The 27,572-nt window shown below is 38.1% G+C and overlaps 1 protein-coding gene across 1 annotated transcript; it reads left to right on the forward strand.

Annotated features, from left to right (window-relative positions):
• The first annotated feature begins 1,174 nt into the window (after nt 1–1,174).
• C2H19orf12 (chromosome 2 C19orf12 homolog) lies at nt 1,175–26,300 on the forward strand. The gene is made up of 3 exons (XM_031954405.1): nt 1,175–1,336; nt 19,904–20,083; nt 24,108–26,300. Exons 2-3 carry the CDS (start codon nt 19,924–19,926, stop codon nt 24,371–24,373), a joined length of 426 nt encoding a protein of 141 aa, XP_031810265.1. The 5' UTR covers nt 1,175–1,336; nt 19,904–19,923; the 3' UTR covers nt 24,374–26,300.
• Nucleotides 26,301–27,572: the final 1,272 nt, after the last annotated feature.

A 27,572-nucleotide genomic window follows, 5' to 3' on the forward strand; every position in this document is an offset into this window, starting at 1 on the left:
AATGAGGAATTGAGGCAAACAGGGTAAAGGGACTTGGTGGGGGAGGGAGAGAGGGAGGAAGTGTTTGGGGTTGGATTTTAATTCATGAAGATGAGTCTTCCTGATTCTGCTCTTTCCATTGTACCACCTCCATGACCCTTAATATAAATCAGAAAGATGTAAAAGGAATACCTTGTGGCAGAGCCCAGCTGAGATTAGGTAACATAAATTTGCAGAGGACCTAGCTGGCTTTTTTCCAGAGAGGAGGTAGCTGGGAGAAGTAACACCAGGGTTAAATTTGGCAAGGCTTGAGCATGGGTAAAATAAGGGGACACGAGATTAGGAGTAAAAGGATAGTGTGTATGATACTGAACTGATGAATAATAGAGTTGAGACTGGCTAGGTAGAAAGTGAAGCCTGAGGAGACTTGGGAAGGACTGAGGAGTGGTCAAGGCTGGGTTTTTAAGTCAATGGATAATGACGGGAAATGGAACATTGATAAGTGATGGGAAGATGAAGGTTGTGTTTATTTCCTGGGAGAGGAAGGTCATTAGGCAATGAAAGACCCAAGTATGGAAGGAAACATGAACATAGATGTGTGTCCTTTTTATTTTAAGGTATGGTTGGGATAGAGATGAAGATGAAGGAAGAGTCCAGATGAAGTGATAAGTAATCGGAGGTGAGAAACTGGAAAAATATTAAGACTTCTAATGTAAGAAAACCCTAGGGACATAATTCCAAGGCAAGCTCGGGGTTAGGGGTGAGAAGGGGAGATGCAGCCGAGAGGAAGCCGTTTCCTCTCCAAGGGACTTCCAGAGGCACCCAGATGACCCTCATGGTGTGACCCCGACCCGCACTTCTGAAGACTCATCTTTCAAATGACCTCCCTTAGGCCCATCCCTAAATTATCCGAGACACGCCCCTTTCCCAAAAGATCTTCAGTGCACATGCCTCCTCCCTAAAAGATTCCTCTTCCCCCACAGTGCCCCCGACACGCCCCTTTTCCATATGACCTCGTACACGGCCCCTCCCTAAGTGACCCCTGTGCCCTTCGTTGACCTCCCCGCCCCGGCTGCTTCTTCCCTACCCTCCCACCACGGGAAACCCGAGGTTCCGCGAGTCCCTGGGGAGCAGACACCGCCCCCGCTCTGCCGGCCCTGGCTGCGTCTCCGGTCTCGTGCGGGGAGGCAAGGACGCGGCGGCGGCGGCGGCGGCGGGTGGGGGTGGGGGACGGCGAGCCCAGTCCCGGAGACCGGAAGAAGGCCCGGCTTGTCGGCTCCCTCCTTCCTCACGACTTCTGAGGTTGGGTCGCGACTGGCGCGGTCTGTGACTGCGCGGGCAGCTGCCTGAGAGGCAGGTACGGGCGGGCCCAGGGGGGAGGGCCGTGAGTCAGCATCAGCCGCGGCCCGGAGCCCGCCGCCTGAGCTCGGGACCGGGCCGGGCCCCGCGCCGCTTAGAGAAGGGAGCGGGGCTGGATCTCGCCCCTCTCCCCTCCCAACTGTCGGGGCCCGGACTTGATTCCCATAAGACACTGTCCCTCCCACTAATGCCCTTCCTCGGGGGTTCCTGAAAGCCCCCTGGTTCAAGCGCTAGGCGACCCCCGACTCAGGGATTCTGCCCTCCTTGAGCCCCGCGAAGCCTGGGCTCCCTTTCCCAGAGCAATGTTAAAAGTTGAATCGGGCCCAAAAGGTTTTCTCTGGGGCCTACCGTGGGCCAGGCCCTGGGTTCTAAAGCTGCCGTTTTAAATGTGTAACTTAAAACGCGCATGGCTACAAGGAAAACAGTGATGCTGAGACGCCGCGAGGAACATTTCTCTTTAAATTTCGCGGATTCCAGGTTGAGACGTCTTTCGAATGCATCTTAACGTGCTTCTTGAGGCCTTGGGGATGCCAGGGCAGGGTCAGCCGCAGAGGGAGGCCCTTCCGGGAGAGGGCTCAGGGGCTTAGCCTGGCGACTGGCAGGATTTTAGAAAGATTTTGAGAGAGTACCCGAGGCCAGTGGTTCTCATAGTCTGGTCCAGAGCATCCTGGGAATCTCTGAAACCCTTTCAGAGGCTAGAAGTTCATAATTAGTTTTTATTTTTAATGTGATCAATATCTATAACTATAAACCACATAAACCACATAAACAAAAACTCTTTGGACAGATCCTTAATCATTTTTAATAGGATAAAGATATTGAGAACAAAAGTTTGAGGACCACCCGCGCAAATGTGCCTAGCCAACCCCTTAATTTTGCAATTGAGGAAGCTCCAGCGGAAGTGTTGCGGGATTTCCCTGTGATGGGTCCCTGTGCTAGTAGGAAGCTTGGATTCCCTGGCCAGGCCAGGGAACTCCTTATTGAGCAGGAAGACTTTCAGCTCTGTGAAGCCTCCTTCTATGAGCTCACAGGTTGGAGGTTTGACAGGTCAAGAAATCGCTTCAGAGACTCTGTTGATGGGCAAGGTACATAAGCCCTCAAAGCTTCTGTTTTCTCAGCTGTATAATGGGAAAGTAATAATTAGTAATGCCCACCAGAGAAATGTGGTGAAGTACCTACTGTGTACCTACATTAAGTTCCTACTATTGTGCCAGGCACCTAGCCCTGGAGATTAAAAAAAAGCAAAAGCCAGTCCCTGCCTTCAAGGAACTTGTAATCTGATGGAGGGGACAACATGCAAACAAATATTAGACAAAAGCAAGCTATGTACAGGTTAAATAGGAAATAGTTAATAGAGGGAGGGTATTAGAATTAAGAGGGGTTGGGGAAGGCTTCCTGTAGGAGATAGGATTTTAGTTGGGAGGTCAGTAGGTGAAAAAAGAGTAGGGAGAACCTCCCGGGCATAGGAAACAGCCAGAGAAAATGCTCAGCCGAGTGATAGTGGAGGCCCATGTCCTACGGAGGAGTATGTCATGATATAAGGTGTAAGATGGGTGAGGTAGGGGGATGGACAGACAGGAATAAGTATTTATTAAACACCTTGTATGTGCCAGGGACTGTGCTAAGTATTTAACAATTATTGTCTGATTTGAGCCTCAGAGCTCTTATTCTCACTTTATAGTTAATAAAACTAAGGCAGGCAATATTGAAGGGACTTATCAAGGATCACATAGCTAGTAAATGTCCTAGGCCAGAACTCAAGTCTTCTTGATTGTACTTTAGGTCTATCCACTGCTACCTTACTCCCTCTAGGCTGGAATCAATAATTATACAATTATATTTCCAAATATTGAGAATTTGGAAAAGTGCAACCACTTCATAGGATTCATTATTTGTTCTAATTGGTACCTAGCTTTGCTTTCCACAACTATTTTTAAATTTTACCTGATTGCAAGATTTAGAGCTGGAAGCAACTTTAGAGACTTTCTAGTTACATTCCTTATTTTTTAGATGAGGAAACAGGTCCTGAAAAGGGGAATCACTTAGCCAATATCAGTAATCAGTAAGCAGAAACAGAAACCAGGTGTCTTGCCTCCAAGTTCAATGTTTAATATCACAGAATGTCTTTCCATGGTGTTTGGCTGGGTGACCAAATCATGTTTTTAGTAGCATTGCCTCCTTTAGTTACTGAGAATTACTTTGTAAAAGCTATAAATTAGTATTCACATATGAATTGTTACTATGAGTATGGATCCACTGTAGCTTTTAGTTCTCATCATCAGATCAAGATGAAATTTTATTTTCACTACTGTGTCATTTGTGCCTGAAAGCAGGAGAATTGGTACTCTCAACCACATTGACCTCTCAAGAACCTTGCTAGTATTTGAATATTAACAAAGATCAGGATAGGCAGATGATGAGCTGGCACAAATGTTACTTTGTATTAGAACAGTTAACACCTGCTTGGTTAACACCTGCTTGTTTCTGGTGTCATTATACAAAAGTAGTCTTCATCCTAGATGTATGCTAAGGGGAAAGAATTCAATTGAACAAATGTATTAAATATCGTCTTTGTACAGAACACTATTAGGCAAGTGAAGAGATAACCAAGCTTTAATAAAACACTTATTTCTGTCTTCATGAAGCTTATATGCTAGTAGAGACTAATTCATAAATGTAGATAACCATAATACATAATAATATGTTATTTTAAAACTATATATAGAAGGTGACATGTGCTCTAAGGTTTTAAAGATATTTTACCAACATTATTTGATCTTTAAAACAATGAGATAGGGACTGTATTTTATATATTATTTTAACCATTTTACCGATGGAGTAAGGTGGAGGCCAGTGGATATCAAGTTTTGCCTCTGAAAACCTGGACAGATTTTTTTTTTTAAATTACTAAAGCTTTTCATTTTCAAAACATATGCATGGACTGATCCTTGATAGCCTTGCGTTCCACATTTTCTCCTCCTCCCCACCCCTATATGGCAAGTAATCCAATATATGTTATACATTTAAAATATGTGTAAACATATTTGTACAGTTATCTTGCTGCATAAGAAAGATCAGATCAAAAAGGAAAGAAAATGAATAAGAAAACAAAATGCAAATGAACAACAAAAAGAGTGAAAATGGTATGTTGTGAACCACACAGTTCCCACAGTCCTTTCTCTGGGTGTAGATGGCTGTCATCATCACGAGATTATTGAAACTGGCTTCAATCATCTCATTGTTGGAAAGAGTCACATTCATCAGAATTGATGATCGTATAATTTTGTTGTTGTGTACAATGATTTCCTGGTTCTGCTCATTTCACTTAACATCAATTAATGTAAATCTCTCCAGGCCTCTCTGAAATCTTCCTGCTGATTGTTTCTTATAGAACAATAATATTCCATAACACTTATATATCATAACTTATTCATCCTTTCTCCAACTGATGGGCATCTAGTTTCTTGCCACTGTTAAAAGGGCTGCCCTGGGCACCTACGTGGTGCAATGGAAAGAGCACCAGCCCTGAAGTCAGAAGGACCTGAGTTCAAATGTGGCCTCAGACACTTAACACGTTCTGGCTGTGTGACCCTGGGCAAGTCACTTAACCTCAATTGCCTCAGCAAAAAGAAAAAGAAAAGGGCTGCTTGACAGATTTCTTAACCTCTCAGAACTCTAGGCAAACTATCACCTGTAGAAGGAGTATCACTTTTCTGGGAGTTCCATATACCAATAAAATCACAAGTCTAGCCCTATCCTTTTTTACAGATGAAGTGACAGTGGAGAGGAGAATGATTTGTCCATAGTCATACCTAAGAAGCAGGAAAAATTTACCATTCTTCACACTTACTCCCCAAACCCCTATCTGCCTCACTGTAGTAAAATGCAAAAGCAGAGTGACCTCTGAGGTCTGAGGGGGGCGTCTTTGGAGGAGATGTCTGCCATTTGAACTCAGTTCTAAAGGATGGATTTAAATCAACAGGCAAAAGAGAATATTTAGGGAACAAGGAATAGGTTGAGTAAAGGCATGGGCAGGGAAAACTCAGGGAATATTTGAGAGAGTTTGGCTGAAGGTGAGAGGAAACCGGAAAGGAAGGATGAGTGTTAGCAGAATGTGGAAGGTCTTGAATGCAAAGTAAAGAGGTTAGAATTTTGTTCAGTAGGCAGTAGAAAGCCCCTGAGGAGAAGTACGACCAGATGACTGAGGAGGAGAAGCATGGAAGTAGCATGAAATGGAATGGAGGGTAACAAGTGGAAGTAGGAAAATTTAGAAGGTGACTATTTCTTTTTTTTTTTTTTTTTATAGCTTTTTATTTACAAGTTACATGCATGGGTAATTTTACACCATTGACAATTGCCAAACCTTTTGTTTCAATTTTTCCTCTCCTTCCCCTTCCCCCCTCCCCCAGATGGCAGGTTGATCAATACATGTTAAATATGTTAAAGTATAAATTAAATACAAAATAAGTATACATGTCCAAACAGTTATTTTGTTGTACAAAAAGAATCAGACTCTGAAATAGTGTATTATTAGCCTGTGAAGGAAATCAAAAATGCAGGTGGACAAAAATAGAGGGATTGGGAATTCTATGTAATGGTTCTTAGTCATCTCTCACAGTTCTTTTGCTGGATGTAGCTGGTTCAATTGGAATTGCTCCATTGGAACTGATTTGGTTCATCTCATTGCTGAAGATGGCCAGGTCCGTCAGAATTGGTCATCATATAGTATTGTTGTTGAAGTGTATAACGATCTCCTGGCCCTCCTCATTTCACTCAGCATCAGTTTGTGTAAGTCTCTCCACGCCTTTCTGAAATCATCCTGTTGGTCATTTCTTACAGAACAATAATATTCCATAGTATTTGTATACCACAATTTATTCAGCCATTCTCCAACTGATGGGCATCCACTCAGTTTCCAGTTTCTGGCCACTACAAAGAGAGCTGCCACAAACATTCTTGCACATACAGGTCTTTTTCAGAAGGTGACTATTGCACTGGAGTAGAATGTATAATGGTAATGGTATTGTGAACGAAAAGGAGGTGATGGTTATGAAAGGTGCTATAGAGTTTGAATGGACAGTACTCTTCCTTTCTGTTCCTTGTCACAACCAAAATATTCCCTAAGGTTTTGAATCTGAGATCCTGGATTAAGTTAGAGCAGAAGTCAGTTTAGGGGAGCGGAAATAAAAGCTAAGTTTTAGATATTTGGAGGTTTGAGGTGTTGAAGTACATTTCTATAGAGATTTCCAACATCCTTTAAAAGGTACTTGTGGAGTTCAGAAGACAAGATGGGCTTGTAGATAGTGATTTAAGAATCATGTTCCTAGAAGGTGTATTTGAAGCTGTGGAAGTGAAAGTGGTAACCAAGGAAGAGAGGAAAAAGACAAGGGCAAAAGTAGTCTTAATGTTAATCCGGGTCACTTAAAAGAAATTTTAACCTACTGTTTTGTTCTATATAATCTATGCACTCTGTCTTATGTTGTATGAGTAAATCCAGCAACTATAAGTGGGGGGGTAGGGAGATGGGGGAAAGTATATTAGGTGAAGATCAGTGAAAGGAGAAACAGAAGCACCTGAGCAAAAAGAGGAAATATATGTTTGGAAAACAGCACAAGACTGACACAGAAGCATGCCTATAGTAATGATGATTCTTCATTTATCCAGAAATCTGTTCAAGCTAGTGCGCTCTCGCGCTCTCTCTCTCTCTCTCTCAAAGTAACTAACTTGAAATCCTTAAAGATAATTTCATCTTTTAAGAGGTGGAAAAATTAACAAGTAGAATGTTCTTTGATTCAAACGGGATGGAACTGGTTGCTGGGGTGGAATGATGGAAACCTTGGAGGATATGAAAGCTCTCTTAGATTTTATGCTAAAGAAAGAGAAGAAAGTTGGACAAAGTCTGACATGTGACTGGTTTTGATAAAGTAGTTTTTAGAAGAAGGGTAGATTGGATCCTATGAACTAAAATTCAGTTAATAATAGTGAAACTCTCATTCCGTGAAATTTTGAAACATAGAATTGCTTTGATGAGGAAAACCAGGAAATTGATGTGATTGTACAGAGAGCTCAATCACCAACTTAGACTTTAAAAAGATATGAACAAAAGATTAGAGCCAAGACTAGTGATGAAGGATGAATACAAAAATGTGTAAGAATGTTGTCAGGATCCTATACCAAGATAAGGTCAAAATGGGTTCATGATTTTTAGATATAAAGAATGATACTATAAGCAGATTAGATTAGAAGAATCAAAGGATGTCTACCTTTCAGATCTGTGGAGAAGGAAGGAATTTGTGCCCAAAGAAGAACTAGGTCAAAGGTCAGAATGGAAATGGTTAATAGAGATTGATACCCAAGATAAATAAGGAGATATGAGAAGAGGATTTGCTGTCCTTAAGGAATTCAAGGCATTTGTTCCAAATGAACTACATCCTTGAGTACTGAGAAAATGAATAGATGTCATTCGGTCAACAAAAATTAATTAAATGCCTGCTATGTGTCAGACATTGTATTAAGTGTTGGGGATACGAAGAAAGTTTAAAGATAGTCACTTATTTCAAGTAGCTCGTATCCATTGGGAGAGGCAATACGCAAACAACTATGTATAAACAAACTATATTCAGGATAAATTGGAAATAATCAGCAAAGGGAAGCATTAGAATTAAGAGAGATTAGGAAAAACTTTCTGTAGAAGGTGAGATTTAGCTGATGTGGCTAAGTCCCTTTTAGTGATATTTGAAAGTTTGTAGAGAACAGGTGAATCACAAGGTTAGAGTAAGGCAGATATCCTCATCTTCAAGAAAGGAAAGAAGATGGAATATGCAACCTAGGAAAATTCTAAAATATATTTATGTGAAGTATTTTTTTTTCTCATCCAAGTTCATCAACTCCTATTAATCATCTATAGATTTCAGGTTAAAGATCCTTATTATAATGGCAAGAGAATTGGCCCTAGTCTCAGAACAGCCCAGGCTTGAGTCCTGCCTTTGACACATACTGGGTATATAATTGTGGGCCAGTCATTTAAGGTCCTAACAGTATTTTAAGAATGTACTTTGCAGAAGAGTAACCTCTCTGCCTTACTAGCAAGAGTATCCTTACTGATGAAATCACAAATCCAGATCACAGAAAATAGTGTTTTGAAAACGTTTAGTAATCAAGACAAGGAAGGAATAATCACTAAGAGCTAACATGACTTCATTAAGTCCTTAAAACGATAGTAATCTAGTGTTTGACAAACCCAAAGATCCTAGCTTTGGGGATAAGAACTCACTATTTGACAAAAACTGCTGAGAAAATTGGAAATTAATATGACAGAAATTAGGAATTGACCTACACCTAACACTGTATACCAAGAAGGTTGAAATGGATTCATGATCTAGACATAAAGAGTGATATTACAAGCAAATTAGAAGAACCAACAGATGTCTACCTCTCAAACCTGTAGAGAAGGAAGGAATTTGTGGCCAAAGAGGAACTAGAGTACATCATGTAATGCAAAATTGATAATTTTGATTATATTAAGTTAAAAAGTTTTTGTACGAGCAAAATCAATGCAGACAGGAGATCAGAAGGGAAATAATCAGTAAACTGAGAAAAAAAATTTATATCCAAGGGTTCTGGTAAAAGCCCCATTTCTAAAATAGAGAATTGACTCAAATTTATAAGAATTCAAGCCATTCCCTAATTGATAAATGGTTGAATTATATGAACAAACAATTTTCAGATGAAGAAATTGAAACCATTTGTAGTCACATGAAAAAGGTGCTTTAGATCTTTATTGATCAGAGAAATGAAAATCAAGATAACTCTGAGGTACCAGAACATACCTCTCAGATTGGCTAAGTTGACAGGAAGAGATAAATGTTGGAGGGGATATGAGAAAACTGGATCACTAATACATTGTTGATGGAGTTGTGAACTGATCCAACCATTCTGGAGAGCAATTTGGAACTATGCCCAAAGGACTATCAAGCTGTGCATACCCTTTGATCCAGCAGTGTTTCTACTGGGCTTATAACTCAAAGAGATCTTAAAGGAGGGAAAGGGACCCACATTTGCAAAAATGTTTGTGGCAGCCCTTTTTTGTAGTGGCTAGAAACTGGAAACTGATTGGATGCACATCAATTGGAGAATGGCTGAATAAGTTATGGTATATGAATGCTATGGAATAATATTGTTCTATAAGAAACAGATCAGCAGGCTGATTTAGGAAAAGCCTGGAAAGACTGACATGAACTGATGCTAAGTGAGATGAGCAGAACCAGGAGATCATTGTACATGTCAACAAGAAGATTATATGATGATCAACTCTGATGGACATGGCTCTTTTCAACAACGAGATGATTCAGGCCAGTTCCATGATAGAGAGAGCCATCTGCACCCAGAGAGAGAGGACTGTGGGGACTGAGTATAGACCACAGCATTGTGTTTTAACTCTTTTTGTTGTTGTTTGCTTGCATTTTGTTTTCTTTCTCATTTTTTCTTTTTTAATCTGATTTTTCTTGTGCACTATGATAATTGTATAAATATGTATACATATATTGGATTTAATTATATATTTTTAACATGTTTAACATATATTGGATGACTTGCCATCTAGGGGAGAGGGTGAGGGGAAGGGAGGGAAAAATTTGGAACACAAGGTTTTGAAAGGATCAATGTTGAAAAATTACTCATGCATATGTTTTGAAAAAAAAACCAAACCAAAAAAAAAAAAACAAAGAACAAAAAAACCAGGGCAGCTGAGTGGCGCAGTGGATAGAGCACCAGCCCTGAAGTCAGGAGGACTTGAGTTCAATGTGCCCTCAGTCACTTAACACTTCCTAGCTGTTTGACTCTGGGCAAGTCACTTAACCCCAATTGCCTCAGCAAAACAACAACAAAAAACAAGTTATTAAAAACAACCTTATCTCACTTTTTTTTTTTTTTAACAGGCTAGATTGGTCCCATATGGGAATACTGTAGATAACAGTTAATTGGATATGGCAAAGTCTGCCCTGCTTTTCTTGTGGGAAAAGGTGGAGAGATGTAGACTAGAGAATAGTTTCAAATAGGGTGGATTTGGAAGTGTTTGGATGGGTAGTTTCAAAGAATAGTTAGTCATATGCTCCATATTTACTCAGAAGGAAGTCTTTAGTGGAGTGTCCACTTGATCCTGCGCTTTGAATCTTTTTGTCAATAGCTAAAATAAAGACATAATGGCATCCATATCATTTTTATAGATGACTCAAAGTTGGGAAGAATAGTTGACACAATAGATGATAGTTAGGATCTAAAGATCTTTTACAGGCTAGAGCATTGGGTATGATCTAAGAAGATGAAATTTAAAAGGTATAAGTGTAAAATTTTACACTTAGCTTAAAAAAAAGATAAACCTATCATATGCAAGAGTGTAAGACACTGGAGGCATGATTATATACTGGTTTATCTGGAAAAGATGAATGGAGTTTAGTGAACTGTATCATCACTGTTATGTGGCGTTCCAAATGTGACCTTGATGTGATCTTAGGTCTAGGGCTCCATTAAGACAACACAGAGTTAGTTATACCTTCTAGGAATAAAGAGAAGATATCCCTTTTTAATCTGCTGTGGTTAGACCACATTCAGAATTTGTGTTCAATGCCAGAAAGAACATTGATAAGCTTGATAGTATCCAGTGAAGGGCACCCAGCTTGGTGAGGGATTTTGAGTGTTTGTCCTGAGGAATGGTAGAAGAACTGGGGACTGTTTAGCTTGAAGAAGAGGAATCTTAGATAGTATTCAAGGACTTGAAAGGCAGTCATATGGGAGAGAGATTAAGCATTTTTCCATATGGTTCCAGAAGGCAGAACTAGGAACAATAAGTGAAAATTGCAAAGAGGCAAATTTAGGTTTGAGGAAAGGAAAAATATCCCACAAATAAAGCTATTCAAAAATAGAATGTACTTCCTTGGGTTGTAACTAGTTCACTGTCACTGAAGTGTTTAAGCCAAGATTGAATTTGAACTGGACCGACTTTGAGATCCCTTTAAGCTCTGAAATTCCAATATTCTGATTCTATGACTTTTTTTTTTTTTTTTTTTTTTTTTACATTTATGTAGAGGTTTCCATACTTACTGAGGAAAACTTTATCAGAATGAAGTAAGTAACTTAAATATGCATAAAATAAATTCTAGGCTTCTCTTGAATCTGACCTTAATTATACCCCTAACTAAAACCTGTGCTGTTTCTTCATTCATGAGCTCTCTCTAGGCTTACAGACTTTGGAGGGATATTGATGAGTTGGTTTTAATTGAATTTTTCAGTAAACAGATTTCTACCTGAAGAAACTCTCTTAGAAGATAAATAGGAAACTATATATGGCAGAGTTCATTTTAGTTGGACATCAAAGCCTTCTTTGCCCCTTTGTAAATAAATGAAATTACATTTGAGCTCATATTTCAGGTTCTCAACAGGTTCCTTTTTATATTAGTTATTACAGGGTGCATCGAGGTAAATAGTTCTCATTAACTTAGAAGCTTTCTAAATCTCATTGCTTTTTTCACCATCACTTTCTTTTGTTCGGCACAGTAAGCCTAGTTGCCGACTGAGTGATCAGACATACAATATTATTCTCTTTCTCTTCTATCCCTTGAGACCTAAACATTTAATTTAAGAAGACTGTAATCAAAGAGATCAGTCCAGTTTTTTCACAAATAACTAAGGCTTTGGATTGGTATTTGCCTTACAGTGCAGTGGCAGGTGGGTTTTCTGTTCCCTTGGCCTATCTCATAAACAAAAATCTAATTGTGAATTAGGTGGGAGATTAGGTAAGAATCCAGAATTTCAATTTCTTTGAGATACAGCCCCTGACAGAGTTTATGTCCATTTACCATTTCCACACCTTTTCAGTTATTGGAGAAAAAAAAATGAAAGTATGATTGACAGCACTCTTAATAGCTAACAGACTCATAGAATTTAAAAAAGCAGTATTTAAGTAAGACTGAAAAATAGTTTATTTCACACCGTTTACCTTTGCATACTTTATGTTTAAGTAAAACTAGATTACTTTGCATCCTTGCTTTATAGCCCACTGTCCTTTTTTTCTGCTTTTTTACTCATGCAATGTGCCATACATAGAGTGCATTTCCTTTCTTTCCTTCAGTGATAAGCTGTGATCACACCAGGTCCACAAAGCTTTGCCTCATTCCTCCTGCTAGAGTTGATCTATGTCTCTAGAGTTTCTCAAAGCATTTGGTATGGACCTTTCTTAGAAGGTGACTAATCACCTTCTGCCCGGTATCATATAATTGTAGACATGTTCCTACTATTAGACTGTAAGTTTCTTAATTGTAGGGGCTATCTTATTTCATCTTAGTATCTCTAGCACTCAGTAATATGTCTTGTACATAGTATATGCATAACACATTTTTGTGTTTTCTAATTGAATTTATCGAGAAATAAGGCCTGGGAAATATGTTTCTCAGGTCATTTAGACTGGTCATTAATCAATAGTGAACATTTATTAAGCTTCGCCAATGTGGTAAATACTAGGGATAACATATTAAAACAAAAAAGTCCAAAGAGGACAAACAAAAGGAAGCTGAAAAGGGGAGTTTTGGGGAGGTAGAGTACCAGAGATAGCATTTCTCACCTAGCATAGCCGGGTGAGAAGTGACATGTTCTGGGCTGAGCTCCCTCCCTCAGTGGAGATTCACAGCTATACCCTCAGCGAGAGGGATGCAGGATGATGATGAGGTGGAGTACCAAGGCTGATGGGATGATAATGTTGAACTAGCATCCTCATTTTAAAAAGGAGAAAAATGAGTCCTAGAAAGGAGAAAAAGTGGCTTACCCAGAGTCACACAGCTGGACTTTAAGCACAGATCTTTTGACCCAAGATTCAGCTCTCTTTCCACTTCACCGTGCTGGAACAAACCTTTCCTTTGCTATTGAAATCTGTTGTTGCTCTTAGTATTTCTGAAGTCATTTTACCAAAAATACATTTCTCTTTGAATTTAGGCAGCTGTATTTGAGCCAGTACTGCTAGTAAGAGAACGGATTTGAATTTTCTGGGATTCCCAAAGCCACTCTTGGTGGTACTCTTTGGAGTGAATCCATTGAAACATAGTTCCAACCTTCCAGGCTTCCTTTCTTTTAAGCTCTTACACTCCTGGACATCAGCTGGTCCCTCTCTCCCTTCCAGTATATTGAGTTTATTTTACTTAGTTTCATGGTGCAGTTATGTGAAGTCTGTTTCAAAAAAGAACTGGTTATTGTCATTTAAAATTTTTGACTTTGTCATCTGAGATTAAAATTGTTGTCAGGAACTTTTTTCTTTCTTAGAAGATAATGGATGAAATAAGATACTTTCTTATTATTTTATATTCTTCCTTACATAGAATTAAACTGGAGTCCTAGAAAATAATTTCTGCAAAATATTTATTAACCTAAGGACAGTTCAATAAGATTGCTACTTGTGAAGTTGCAGAATGTTGAGGTTTCTCCATATTCTCTTCAAATATAAAGTTTCCCAGAATTTGATTAGAAAATTCCTGAGAATGCAGATTTCTTCTTCATTGCCTACCTCTTTCACTCATTAAGAATATTCAATACGTAATAGTGAATATGTAAATATTCTTTAACATTGGGAGAGAGATACATTTTACAAAGAATTCTCTATTAAAAGGTGTATCAGAGGATTCTTTTGTGTATCAAACTCAAGTTGCTAAATAGATTTGAACTATAATTCATTTTGTCTACATTTAGTTTATTTACTTTGAAATTTTCTGGGGTGTCTCTCTTCTATAAAATGATATATGTACTGTTTCCCATCCATTCTGGACACCTTCTTGATTTTGTTGGAGGGCCTTTTCATTCTAATGCTTGCTTAAGGTGATGAATCAGATCAATATAGTTTATCCATGGATAGGGGCACTTGTTTTACCTGTCTTATAGCACATGAAGGCAGCAGTCACTGTTGGGCAGAGCGGATTTGAGTGTACTTACCTACAAAATAAAGTTTACCACCAATTACTTTGCCACATGGGGATCAAGAGGAGTGTCAGGTAGACCCTCTGGTCCTGAGCCGAATGGGCAGCGATAAATTTAGTTTTAAAAGTTTCAGATCTTTATTCCAGCCTCCTCCTCATCTTTTTCTTCTTACTTCCAGCAGGTGCTACCTTACAACCATAATTCCTCCATTTCACAGGGACACTTTCCTTGAGGCAAAAGAAAAGACTGCCCTTTCTTGAATGACAGAATGCTTTTTAAAGCAGTTAGGCTAACAGCAGGAAAGGGCAGAGATGATCCAGGCTGCTAACAGCTCTTAATTGGCCTATGTACCCTTCCTCTTGGACCAAAGTTGTCAAAATGGTCATGTGATTAAAGTGAAAGCCTCATAGGAAGGAAGCAGCTACAATGAAACACACTATGATAGAGCTATTTCTTCAGCAATACCTTTTAAACATATCTGGTGGGCAGATCAGTATGGAACAGGAATAGTTAGATATTTTTTCGATATTCACCCAGGTAGTTATTTCACAGACTTCCTTATAAACCATCCAAGATAATCAGTCTCAGTACTATAGAATCATTCAAGCCTTATGTTTCAATTCAATGGACAATTTGTTAAAGTTAAAGTACTTGCTACATGTAGAATACTAGGCTAGATGTTATGGGGAGATAAAAATTTAAATAAAATCTTGAGTTCCTTAAGCTTATACCATATTGTTTCCAAGGTCATAAATTTAGACCTGGGTAGGATTGTAGATATCTGATTTTTCTGTAGTTATGTTATAGGAGAAGAAATGGTCTCAGAAAGAGGAAATTCACACATTTGATTTGTGACAAAAGCTAAAACTAGAACCCAAATCTCCTGTCAATAAAGTGCTCTTCTCACTGCCCCAAGTTATCTACTTAATTATATTATGTCCTTGGAAAAATTAATAGAACTTGTTTCCAGGATAGAGGTACCCTCTGTGTTTGGAGATAGGTTTGTTGAGTACATAAAATAGGGAATCCTCAAACACATTGTTATGGAAGTGGATTAAATGGACTATTGAGATAATGTTTAGTATTGGAATTGTTAGTATATTTATCATATACAATAGGAGCTTAAAGAAAGATTGATGTAGGAAAAATTAGTCTCTAGGAAAACAATCAGTATTTGTGAAACCATTTTTACTTAAGACTCTTGTATAACATTCTATAAAGTGTATTGAGGATGGGGAGCTGCGAATGAGGTAAGGGAAGAAGAAGGCAGTATTATTTACCAAAAGATGAAAAACAGAGTATCTTTACTCTCTGAGGTCTGTGCAGGATCATTTAGAAAACTTGATGAAGTTTTTGGTAATACTGCATATTTATGCAAGCATATGATAAATATTTATATATCACTTACCATGTGTGAGGCCCAGTGAAAAATGTCATGGGGGAATACTATTTTTGTTCCTTTTACCTTTCACCATTCTCATCCTGGAAATCCTTATCCCTTTGTAACCCCCTCCCAGTTCATACTTTTTCATTTGTTGAATTCTTAGCCATCTTCTCAATTTCTTCTTCCATAGGACAACTAAACAGTAATGAAGAAATCACAAGACTGTGCTGCCCTTTACCCATTACAAATTTATTATATTATCTCAATTAGACTCTTGCTCCTTGATGCTGGCTTGAAAGTTCTTATGTTCTACCCTTACTGACTTCTTCATTCATTTTCCTCAGAGTATCTGTTGTAAATTTTCTCTTCATTTCTTTCCTTCACTTTTTTCTTTTCCCTTAGCATTGAATTCACATCATATATCCTGGCCTTGTACTTCACTGAGAAGATTGAGGCTGTTCAACATGACTTTCCTCAGCCTTCTTTATTCCTCAGCAACATCAGTTCCTTTCCTCCCTCCTTCTAATGACAAAAGGAGATATATCTTTACTTGTTAATATGGCAAATTTACCAGAGTCTTCAGTCATTCCTTCTTGTCTCTTCAAGGATCTAATTCCAGAGATCATTTCTTTCTCATGCATTGTCAGTCTTTTTCTGTACACTGACTTTTTTCACCTGCTTTCAAATATGTTCAGGAATCCTGAGTGTTAAACTTTCTTGAATTTTCTAGCTAATTGAGCTTCTTTGCCCCTCTCTGCCTCTTTCCTAAGCCTGGGGAGAGGGGGAAATATGTGTATATGTGGATATGTATGTACCTAATGCCTTCTACTTTATCACTACTTGTCTTCTCCTCAACCCTCTAAAACCTGGTTTCATTGTTAAGAGGATTGTCTTATATTGAACATAGGTCTATCTCTCTTCATCTTCCATTGTTTGCTTTTAAAATTAAGCAAAACAAGCTTTTTATTTCTTCCCACAGCTTACATACTCCCCTTCCTTTTGTCTTACATATTGATTGTTCTCTAGGTTTAATATTCTCACTGCCTTCATTAGATCCTTATATGTATGGTTTTCAGTCTCATTACATCATGTTTGTCCTCTTTAATTTTCATACTAAAATGAAGTACCCTCAAATCAAGTCTAATACAGTAGATTTGAGCTGACCAAGGGTGGGGACAGTACAATATGAGCATCCTGTTTCTTGGAAATCTTTAGCTCCTTCCTGTGGCCTCCCAAGTCTAGTTGAGACTCCTGGCTGACATTCACAACCGTTTACCTTTCCCATGTTTTCCTCATATCACTAACCAATATATTGTATTTTCATTTTTGTTCCTTGAGTTCTCTGTGCATGCATTTGTACCTTTACACAGGCTACTCCTTTAGCCTTGCTGCTCTCCCGTCTTCTCCAACCCCATTCGTTTGTTGAATTCTTAGCCATTCTCCAAAATGTAACACAAACGGTACTTAAGAAAGTCTTCCCTGATCCTCTTGGTGAGTAACAATAATCTTCTTCCTCAGATGTCTTATGACAGTTGTTTTGTACTTCTAATGCCATCACCTTGTGATGTTGTGCTATCTCAGTAAAGGAAGGAACAGTGTGGTAGCTAAACTTGCTATCTCTCTCAATGTCCAGAATAGAGTTCTTTATGTAGCAGGCTCTTAACAAATGTTTGTTGAGTGAATGAATGCAATTATGAAACTTATGTACAAATAAGGCTGAAGATCATCATTATGGTTACATCACTAACCATAACACTGTAGAGAAGCTAGCAAGAATTGGAAGGTACCATAGAAGTAAGTCATCAAGGTCATCTTCCTCATTTTGCCTGTGAGCTGAGAGCAGAAGAGGTTACCTAAGTCTCGCAGGTAGTAAAGAGAAAAACCAAGACTCAAACCCAAGTTCCCCGACTCCAAAACTAGTATTCTTTTCATTGCAAATTTAGTTATAGAATTTACATCTGATATATCAGAAGTCCTTAATTGAGCCAGAGAAAACTTATTCTGATGTCTAAAAATTAGGAAATATTTTTTATTTTACTCTTGTTTCGTCAGTGCAAACTATCAGTAATGAATTTATTTAGACCCATCTTCTGTCATAGTGTGGACTCTATAAAGTTTAACTTCTGATAAAAAGTAGTGATAAATTCTTTTACCAAATATTTTAATGGCTTTAGCAGTAAATTTAAAAGAATAAGCAGTGCTAGGCACTTACTATCTGCTTAATAAATGCTTGTGTGCTAGCTTGATTAACTCACAAAATTGCAAACCTTAGAGTTAGAAGGCCACTGTCCATCCTCCTACCCAGTGCTAGACATCATATTGCTTGAGCTTGTGAAGGTACTTCACCAAATATTTCTCACAGTAACTTTGTGGGGAAAGATGGAGAAATGGGGGTGGTGAAATAAAAGGCAGAAAACAGAATATTTAATGTATTTTTTTAAAGCTGTGACAGTGCTAAAATTACTTCAAAATTAAATGCCTGCTATGTACAAGGCACTATCTTACTTTACAGATCATCTCATTTAATAAGTTCTTTAATTTTTCTTTCAGCAGAAACCTTTGGCACTCCTGCTGGTTTGCTTTTCATTCAGTCTCCCTATCTCCTGCCGTGACCTCTGTGACCTAACCAGAGTCTGCTGGGCAGCAGAGAGGCACCTTCTTTTTTTCCTTGCCCCTGTCTGATGATCACATTTGGCAGGCTCCATCCTCTTTTTAAACAAACTTTCCTTCATTCAGAGACACAGCTTTTGCTTATAATGGGACAATGTTTCTTATTCTACTTCAAAGTCTTTTTCTGTTTTGTTTTTTCTTTTTTAAATGTTCCCAGGCCTTTAGTTAACATGATTTCCATCTTTTTAACAATTTCTCCTAGAAGCAAACCAGAAAGTGAAGTGTGTAGGTTTCTACGCAGTTACCGTTCCCTCACCCCAGAGCAACTGAATAGAGCTGCTTAAATGATAATGTCTGAACAGTGAGGAATGTGTGGAATGGCGTTCTGATAGAAATAAGCTTGCAAGTATTATTGTAGAAGGGTCAGGGAAGAGAGGCACCTTGGGTTTTAATAGAGTTAATTCGCTCCACAGCCCCAGAACCTGTCTGACCTTGTCCCTCAAAAAGAGTTGCCTGCGTTGTCATTTTGAGAAGCTTCCTAGGCAACAGAGTGTTTTCCTTCAGTTATTCTTCATACCCTTTCCCCAGTTGCTTTTTCTTGCACAAGGTTGACATGTTCTGGACCTGAGAAGGCCTGTGGGAAAACAAAAATGTAAAAACTAAGCATGAGAGGGCTGTGTTCTGGGGTAGAAAGTACTCTGAATGTAGCAACATGTTTAAAAATGTTTGCGCAATTAGGTCCATTGTTTTCCAGCCTCAATAAGTGAGGCCCCTTCCAGCTCTAAAATTCTGTTTCTAGGATTCTGCAAATATAGTTAAATGCCTGAGGACTCTAATTCTGCTTTGTAAAGGGGCATAGAACAGTACACTCTTTTGTGGGTTAAAGTGAACCAATCATAGAACGGGTTCTTTATCTTGCCAGTGAACGTCTGTATGTCTACCTAAGTGTGTGTTTGTATCTGGGTAATCAGGTAGGTACAGGGAATTACAGCAAAATATTTTAATTTTTGCTAATTTTTTTCCTTCATAGTTACATCATGACAATAATTGATTTTAGTAGAGATTTTCTCTGTTGATTTTTGTGTAAACAAAAAGCACTGGTTTCAGCAGTGGTAGCTTTTTAAAAAAGGCCATTGTAAAGGCAATGACCCATTAAACATAAATATCCTACCTTTGTGTTCACACAGACATGAACTGTATCAGAAATGGAAAAATAGAAAACAGAATTTTAATAATTCTGCCATTCATATGGGGACTAAGGGATTGCCAGAGTCGGTAGAAAAATGGCTGATGCAAGAGGACAGACTTGATTTACTTGGATGAGGAAATGCTAAAATGGATGGCTGCAGTGGTTGCTTTTGAAATCTGGTCATAAATCAGCAGTCAATCAGAAAGCAAGGACGACCTTTAATCGGCTCTATTTCTGTTTGCTTATTAACTAAACTCCACTCCTCTTTATCTAAGGAGATGTTTTCACAAAAATTGATCCTTTCTGTCTTGTACCCAAGAGACTTCTCTCTTCAGAGAACAGGGTTCATTTTGTTCAGTAGCCTAGGAAGATGAACATTTGAATGGAAATCCTGTTAAATTAATTCTTTTAAAATACTCTGTTTCCAGGGAGCCCTGTGCCAGTCAAAATGCCAGTCATGGTAGAAGACATTATGAAACTGCTCTGTACTATTTCAGAGGAGAGGAAAATGAAGGCTGCATTCAAGCATTCAGGGAAGGGGGCGCTGGTGGCAGGAGCCGTGGCTTTTGTTGGGGGTTTGGTGGGCGGCCCCCCAGGAATAGCTGTTGGTAAGTCCCTTTTCTCTAATATAGCCACTGAAACTAGAGGAAGATTTAATGGTATTATGTACATGTATAGCTTTAGTGACACATGCTTATTGAGTCACAGTTCTTTTCTTTAAAAATAGCTTTGTGTATGTAATTTTACAAATATTTATCAAGTCACACACACACACACACACACACACACACACACACACTACCAGGGGGAGATATTAAGTTCACACTTAGGGGAGGCAGAGATATCCAACACAAAAAAAATAGTATTCTAAAATAGATCATAGTAAGTGCATAAATGATGGGTAGAATGCTATTAGGCTTCAGAAAAAGTTAGGATTTTTTTTTTTTAAATTAGGGAAGTTTGACAAAAATTTATCCAAGAAAGTGATAGTTGAATTGGGACATGAAGGATTATAGGATTTTAACAGATGGGCTGGAGGGATGAATTATTTTAGGCATTCTACATGAATGAATATTTTGTCACTAAAGGTGACATTAAAATCACCATTTTTATTTTTTACGTAATGAAGAGACAGTTGCTTCAATATTAAGAAACCAAAGCAAGAAATTTAGAAGAAGAATGCCCATAGCCCATCATTACTCTTACCTACCTTGAGGAAATTTGGGGCCTTGCCATTCACCCCAATGCAACACTTCAAGCATCATTTACTTAGTTTTATTTTCTCTGAAGCTGATCTTTCCTATATATGTTGCCTCTCCCATTAGATTGTGACCTTCTTTGAGAGCAAGAATTATATTGGTTTATGTGTTTGTTTTTCCAGTGCTTAGCACATAGTAAGGGCTTAATAAATGTTTTTCATCCATCCATTCGTTCATTCTTGCCCCTTGTTTGTACCCAAGAATACTAGCTTGCATGGTGTCATCACTAACTACTTTAAGAGATAGAGATGGTGCTTTATGGTGCCGCATTCTCACTCACACTGAACTCCATGAAACCTACAAGGTCTTGATGATAACATATCATATAATTAAAAACAGTAGTGAAAAGGGGAAAAAAAACCTAAAACAACATCCCAAAGATGGTATCTGTCATTTTGTTTTATCATCTATTTCCATTTTAGGATTGTGTTAAAAATGGATAAGTGTATGTGGGGCAGGGTAGGGTGGGGGAGTGGGGGGGGCAGTGTTTTCACACAAACAGACACACAATTTCTAGGCAATGAATAAATATTTTGGCTGATTCCCCAAGAGTACAGTGCAGCTGGATCTGATAATTACCTTGTCAAAAGATCATCATTACTTTGAGGCACAGGATTGAGTTTTTCCCTTAGGCTTGAGAACAGAAGAAACTCCAGTGCACCCAACATTGGAAGATCGGACTGTCTGACTCACAGTTGGAGCCTCAGCCTTAGACTGATGAAATCCTAAAATCAGCCAAGTTGTCACTCACTTGTGGTTTTTACAAGGCCGACTCAGTGACTTGGGCCAGATAGGGTTTCCCAAGAGGTACCACTTATATGAAGTGTTCTCCAATCTATTTTAATTGGTATTATCATGATGATTTAGTGTGCTTTATTAACTCTTCCTAACATCTTCCTAACATCACTGAGTTATGTTGTAGCATCCTATTTGTACAGGTGGAGAAACTAAGGCACAGGGAGTTTGAATTAGGCTATCCAGGAAGTCCAAAGCTCAGGTGGGATTACAATCAAGTTGTGATGAGAGACACTGATGGGAAAAGTAGTGTGAACAATTAGTCCACATGTTTTTGTCTTTATTTTTCCACTTGAAATTATGTATGAATCCAAAAAATTTTGACATATGCTTTTTGCTCACCAAAAAGCAACTCTAGAAAGAAATTACCTTTCTTTATTCTTTGCCAAATAACATCTCATAACTTCTAGGCTCTCAGCCTTTACAAGTGTTTCAGATTGATCAAAATGAAAAGAAGAACTTGTACAGTAGGTTTAGCATGAAGCTGTCTTCAGCTGTCAGGAGTGGGGGGTTAGAAAATGGGGTTTTTGTACAAATTACATGAACATTCACAGAAAGTGAGATGTCTCAAAACCAAACCCAAGGGATTAGCTACTACTATTTTTTTCATGGGTGGGTAGATAGTTCTAGTTAGAAAACAAAAAAATTTTTCTGCAGAGGTAGTAACTTGTTGGTCGATATTCCTTGTGACTTTTTGTGTTAAGTGCTGTTCTAAATCAAATATTGATGTTCTCATAAAGATTTAGTGTAGATGAGTGCAACTCTTGTCGGCTTTAAGCATTTCACTATCATCCTGGGGAAAAGTTCAGTAAAACTTGTAAATTAGCCATTTTTTACTCTTAGCAATGCTTTGCCTCGCTGGGAAAGAAGTGAGCATTGTATGTTCCTTACTGTAGCAGTGTATAGCCTTCAGACATAGGGGCAGGTGTTGTCCCTCTTAACAATGGGACCTTGCTCTTGCATGGCTTTCTATATGAGAGCCAAGTCATCGATAGAATGCTGATGGGGGGGATTCAGGAAGCAGGTGGTGAGAGAGCTGATCTGTAGGGCCTTCCTTTACTACCATCCTTTAGATGTGGTACATGGGTAAGCCTACTTAGGTGGCATCTATCAGATCCAGAAAGTCATTTGCATCTCAAATCTCTTCATTTTTGAAATGGCATATGTTTGCTTGTTAATTTTGACCTTTAAGATAATTAAAAAAGAAAGTGGGTTATGTTTTTCCCCTTTCCTTATCTCCAGACTATTGGAGACAACAGAAGAAATGGTTGGTTACATTAACTTATTTTCTGGTTTCCTTATAGTTTAGGGATATTGTGATAGCCTTAGAAAAAATTTTATTTCAAGAGCAAATAGCCTTCTTACCTGCTATTAAGGGAGTACTCATAAGGATTTTTTACTACTTTAGCTGGTTGGAATAAAGGCTGTACTTAAAATCAAAAGGCTTTTTCTCAAATCCTGGCTCTCCCATTTATGAGATCTGTAATCTTGGATGAGTCATTTATCCCCATTTTACAGATGAAACACACGGAGGCAAATCCTGACTTCACAAGGTTGTTGTGAGAATCAAATGATACAATGTATGCAAACCCTATAACACTATATAAATCTAAGTTATTTTTGTTGCTGTTAGTTGAACAAAAGAGAATTCCCCAAGAGTGTGAGGGCCAGAAACTATGTCATTAGTCATGAGGAAGATATGATTCAACTTCACCAACGTTGGTGACTCTCACTTCCAATTTCTTTGTATCTTCTATCTCACAATGGAAATAGAATTATATGACTAATCAACCAATCTAATCAGTCACTTTATTGCCAAGCATTTATTAAGTGCCTATTATATTCTAGGCACTATAGATGTAAAGACAAAAGTGAAGCTGTTCTTTCCTCTAAATCTAGCAAGGGGAACATATCTAGGTATGTACATGATAGATGCCAGAATCTTGTGGGTAAGGCACTAGTAATGGGAGCATCAGGAAAGGCTTCATGTGGAAGGTAACTATTAAGCTAAACCTTGAAAGAAGGGGAATGAATATTCTAGGAAGCAGCATTGAGGAAGGAGCATATTTCTGACACCGGAAACAATCAGGACAAAGGCACAGAGATAGGAAATGCCTAGAACATTAAAAAGAGCAATTTGGCTGAATTTCGATGTGTAAAGGAGAATAAATGTGTAATAAGACTGGAAGGATACATGGAGGAATAGCCTACACACACACACACACACACACACACACACACACACAAAACACTCCCCCTGCAATATTTTGATTCACTATAATTGTGGCTCTTTGTGGGGTTTGACACCAATAGACATGGTATATGTACCATTTTGCATCTCTAAATTGAATATATTAGCTAAGATATTATGTGTTTTAAGTATTAAATTGAGTGGACCATCAACTACATAAACCTACTTTATAATTCTAGTAATCTAGGGACAAAGGTAAAAATTCTTTGCAGAATGGAACTACTAACTATGATAGAATTTTCTCATATTGCTATCCTGATCAGTAAGAATTTAAGTATAATTTATGAGAGAAAATCATGACTAATTAAATCTTTATTTGTTTTCTAGGGGGGACAGTTGGTGGCCTACTTGGTGCTTGGATGACTAGTGGACAATTTAAACCAATTCCTCAGATCATAATGGAACTGCCCCCTATTGAGCAACAGAAGCTTTTTAACGAAGCCTTTGCCATTATCAGAGACTTGGACTGGACGGATGCGGTGCAGCTGACTGCACTGGTAATGGGGAATGACGCCCTTCAGCAGAAATTGGCATCAGTGATAGTAAATTATGTCTCACAAACGCTTCGAGCAGAAGTACAGTATGGAGACTAGCCCTCTCCAGTGAATGGTTTTTACTGTGTAATGCAGGGATTTTCATTTGGTTGATTTTGATGACTTTAGTATAGAAAAATAGCTAGTAATTGCTGCTGCTTATGTTTGAGGTGCCGGAACACTCTCACTCCAGGTTTCTCCAGAAACCCGTGATCCTTGAGTTGTCCCCAAACTGGATCAAACTACCTAATTTATATTAAGTTGTTGAAGAAGTATGGTAGCACGTTCCCACTATTATTTATCAACTGTGGTTCCGGGTCCTACTCAAAATGATGCCCATTGATATACTTTTAAAGACTGTGAAGTTGTCAAAAACAAACAAAATCAACAGTAAAGTTTGAGGCAAACGTTAATTGCACTTTTAAAAATTCATTTCATCTCTCATAAGAGTTTAAAAACATGATTGCCTTTTGGACTACTTTTCATTTTTCCTTCTTGCAATTATTTTTTTTTTTTTGTAGTACCTGGGTACTAGTTTCCTGTTGGTGCCCTCTCTGCCTTCACGGTTTTTAACAGAAAGCACTTGTGAAAATGTGTTTCACTTCTTACTTCTCCCCGTTATTGTATACCTCCCCAGCTTAAGAATCTGAATTTCCGTGAAATTTCTCAGCAACGGGGAAGAGTAATCTGCTAATTTCAGTGCAGTCCCATAGGACTGAAGAAGAAATATAATAAAGGCTGTTCAGTGTTTGTGTCTAAGTCCCTTGACCTCTCAGTGCCTCGCTTTCCTCATCTATAAAATTAGGGTAATTATTATTATTATTTTTTTTAATTTTAAGTGGTTATTTTCAGAGCAAACTCTTGTTAGTTCTTCTTTCCCCGGATCATGAGCCACCTCTCACAAATAGTTCTTTTGACTTGCTAATTGATGTTGAGCTTCTGCTATGCTCCACTTAAAACATTTAGCGAAGGGGTAGTTCTTATAGCTAAGGAAAAAATTCAGATTAATCTTTTCTGAATAAACCCTTTTTCTTATTTATTTCATGATGACCATTCTGTAATGCTTTCCAGAACAGTTTACCAGATGAACTAGATACCACCAGGACCTGGAATTAAGAATTGCACTGTAGTATATAAATCCTTTTATGTTGAAAACACACACACAACAAAATGCCCTTGAATTGGTCTGAACCGAACTTAGACACAAATTCTTCAGGGAAGTTTAGTTTCCCCATCCGGCTACTGCTAGGATATATAGGTGCATAGTTCTCTCAGCACCACCACCCCTAGACCCCCCAATTTCTAGTAGTTGCTGGAAGGCAACTGAAATTCTTTCAGAAATTTCCATGCCCTTAAGACAAGTATAAAAAATTGACTTTCTGCTAAGAGCCGCTGTAGTGATAAGAAGATGGTCAGTTTGTGGGTGAGTTTAGCTGCTTTGCTTAGAGCCTTAGTTTTTCATTTAGTTTGTGAGTTTTTTTTTTTTTTTTAAATAGAGAAAAGTTCAGATTGACCCAAAACTAAGGTTAATTTAAATTCATGGCATAGAAAAAAGTCAAAGCTAGAAAATACTGAAGATGAAACTACAATGGAATGGAGTCTGTATTTTTCAGTGAAACTTTTCTTCAAAATAAGCTTTATCTTCGACGTGTTAGAATACCATACCACAGACTGTATTTTCACTATTTTTCCCACATATATGGTACCGACATGACATAGCCACGATGACATTTAAATGTGTTTTTTTATAATCATGTTAGATATTGCCTCATTTTTCTTGTTCATTACCAAACTCCCAAATACAATCACTAAAGATTTGTATTACCTGAAGTCAGAATTTGAACTGTATGTGTGATGCTGAGTTTTTTTTTTTCCTGATTTGTAACAAACTCGTATAAAGTTGCTTTTTTTTCTATGTGAAGGGAAAATTTAACCATCTTGGTTTGATTTTGAAAAAACAATAAAGATCTTTTAGTGTGCATTTGAATTGGAGGACATTTATTTCATTATAGTTACAAAAATGCATCAAATTCTAATTGTAAATATAATCGCCTGTAAAAATTAGAAATTTATTATAATGGCTTTATATATTTAAGGAACGAAGAATAAATGTGATCTCTCGGCACAAAAGGGAACGAAACACAGAGAATTAATAAGCTTGGAAGGGGCCTCCAGGGGGCATGTAGTCCAGCCTGAAAACAATCTCCCTCTGCATTGTGTTCAACAAAGGGTCGTCTAAGAGCTTGCCTGAAGAACTCCAATCAGAGGAAACCCATTACTTCTCAGGGGAGCCTATTGCATTTTGGTTTAACTCTGTTTTTTACATTAAATTTAAATTTTGCTCTGTAATTTCCACCCAATTTCTCCTTGTTCTGTCCTTTGTGCCTAAGTGGGACAAGTCTAATCTCTTTTTCACTTGACAATTCTTTTGATACCTAAAGACATTTATCATAACCGTTCCCTTCCACTCCTATCTTTTCTTCCCCAGGTTAAACAGCCTGAGTTCATTTAGCCAATGCATGTATGGCTTGACCTCGAGGTCCTTCACCATCCTGGTTTTTCTTCTCTGGTTACTCTTAAGCTTATCAGTGTTCTTCCTACAGTATGGCAGCCAGAATCGAACACAATACTCTAGATGTTATCTGACCAAGGCAGAATTTAGTGGGATTATCATGTCATTACTGGATGTTAGACCTTTTTTTTAATGTACCCTAAGATCCTGTTACCTTGCATGACTGCCACATTATACTGTTGTCTCATATTAATCTTGCATTTCACTAAAACCTCCAGATCTTTTAAAAACCTATTACCTCGCTGTGCCTCTGCCATCTTGCACTTGTGAAATTGATTTTTTTGAAACAAGTGTAAGACTTTGCATTAATGATTTGTTTCATTTTATTAAATGTAATCCAATTAGATATTTTCATGTCATTTTGGTCAGTCAGTCTGGCTATAGGTCTTCTGAAAATTTGATGCTTGCCATTTACACCCTTATAACAATCATTTGTAAAAAAGTTAAACAGTACAGAGTCAAGCAGTACTGCATTGTACCCTTCCTCCAACTTCTCAGGATTGATTGTTGGACCCAAACCAGTCATCATGTCTAACCTCATAATTATATCTCAAACCCAGACACGTTAAACAAATCTGTCAAAGTCAAAGAAATTGCAACTAATAAAACCAGGATCTGAAGTCGGATTCTTTGACTGCAAAGCCAGTACACTTTGTACTGCAATAAACATCTGTTCTCATTGATAGA

The sequence above is a fragment of the Sarcophilus harrisii genome, chromosome 2 (assembly GCF_902635505.1).
Source record: "Sarcophilus harrisii chromosome 2, mSarHar1.11, whole genome shotgun sequence".
In the NCBI taxonomy this organism is placed as follows: Eukaryota; Metazoa; Chordata; class Mammalia; order Dasyuromorphia; family Dasyuridae; genus Sarcophilus; species Sarcophilus harrisii.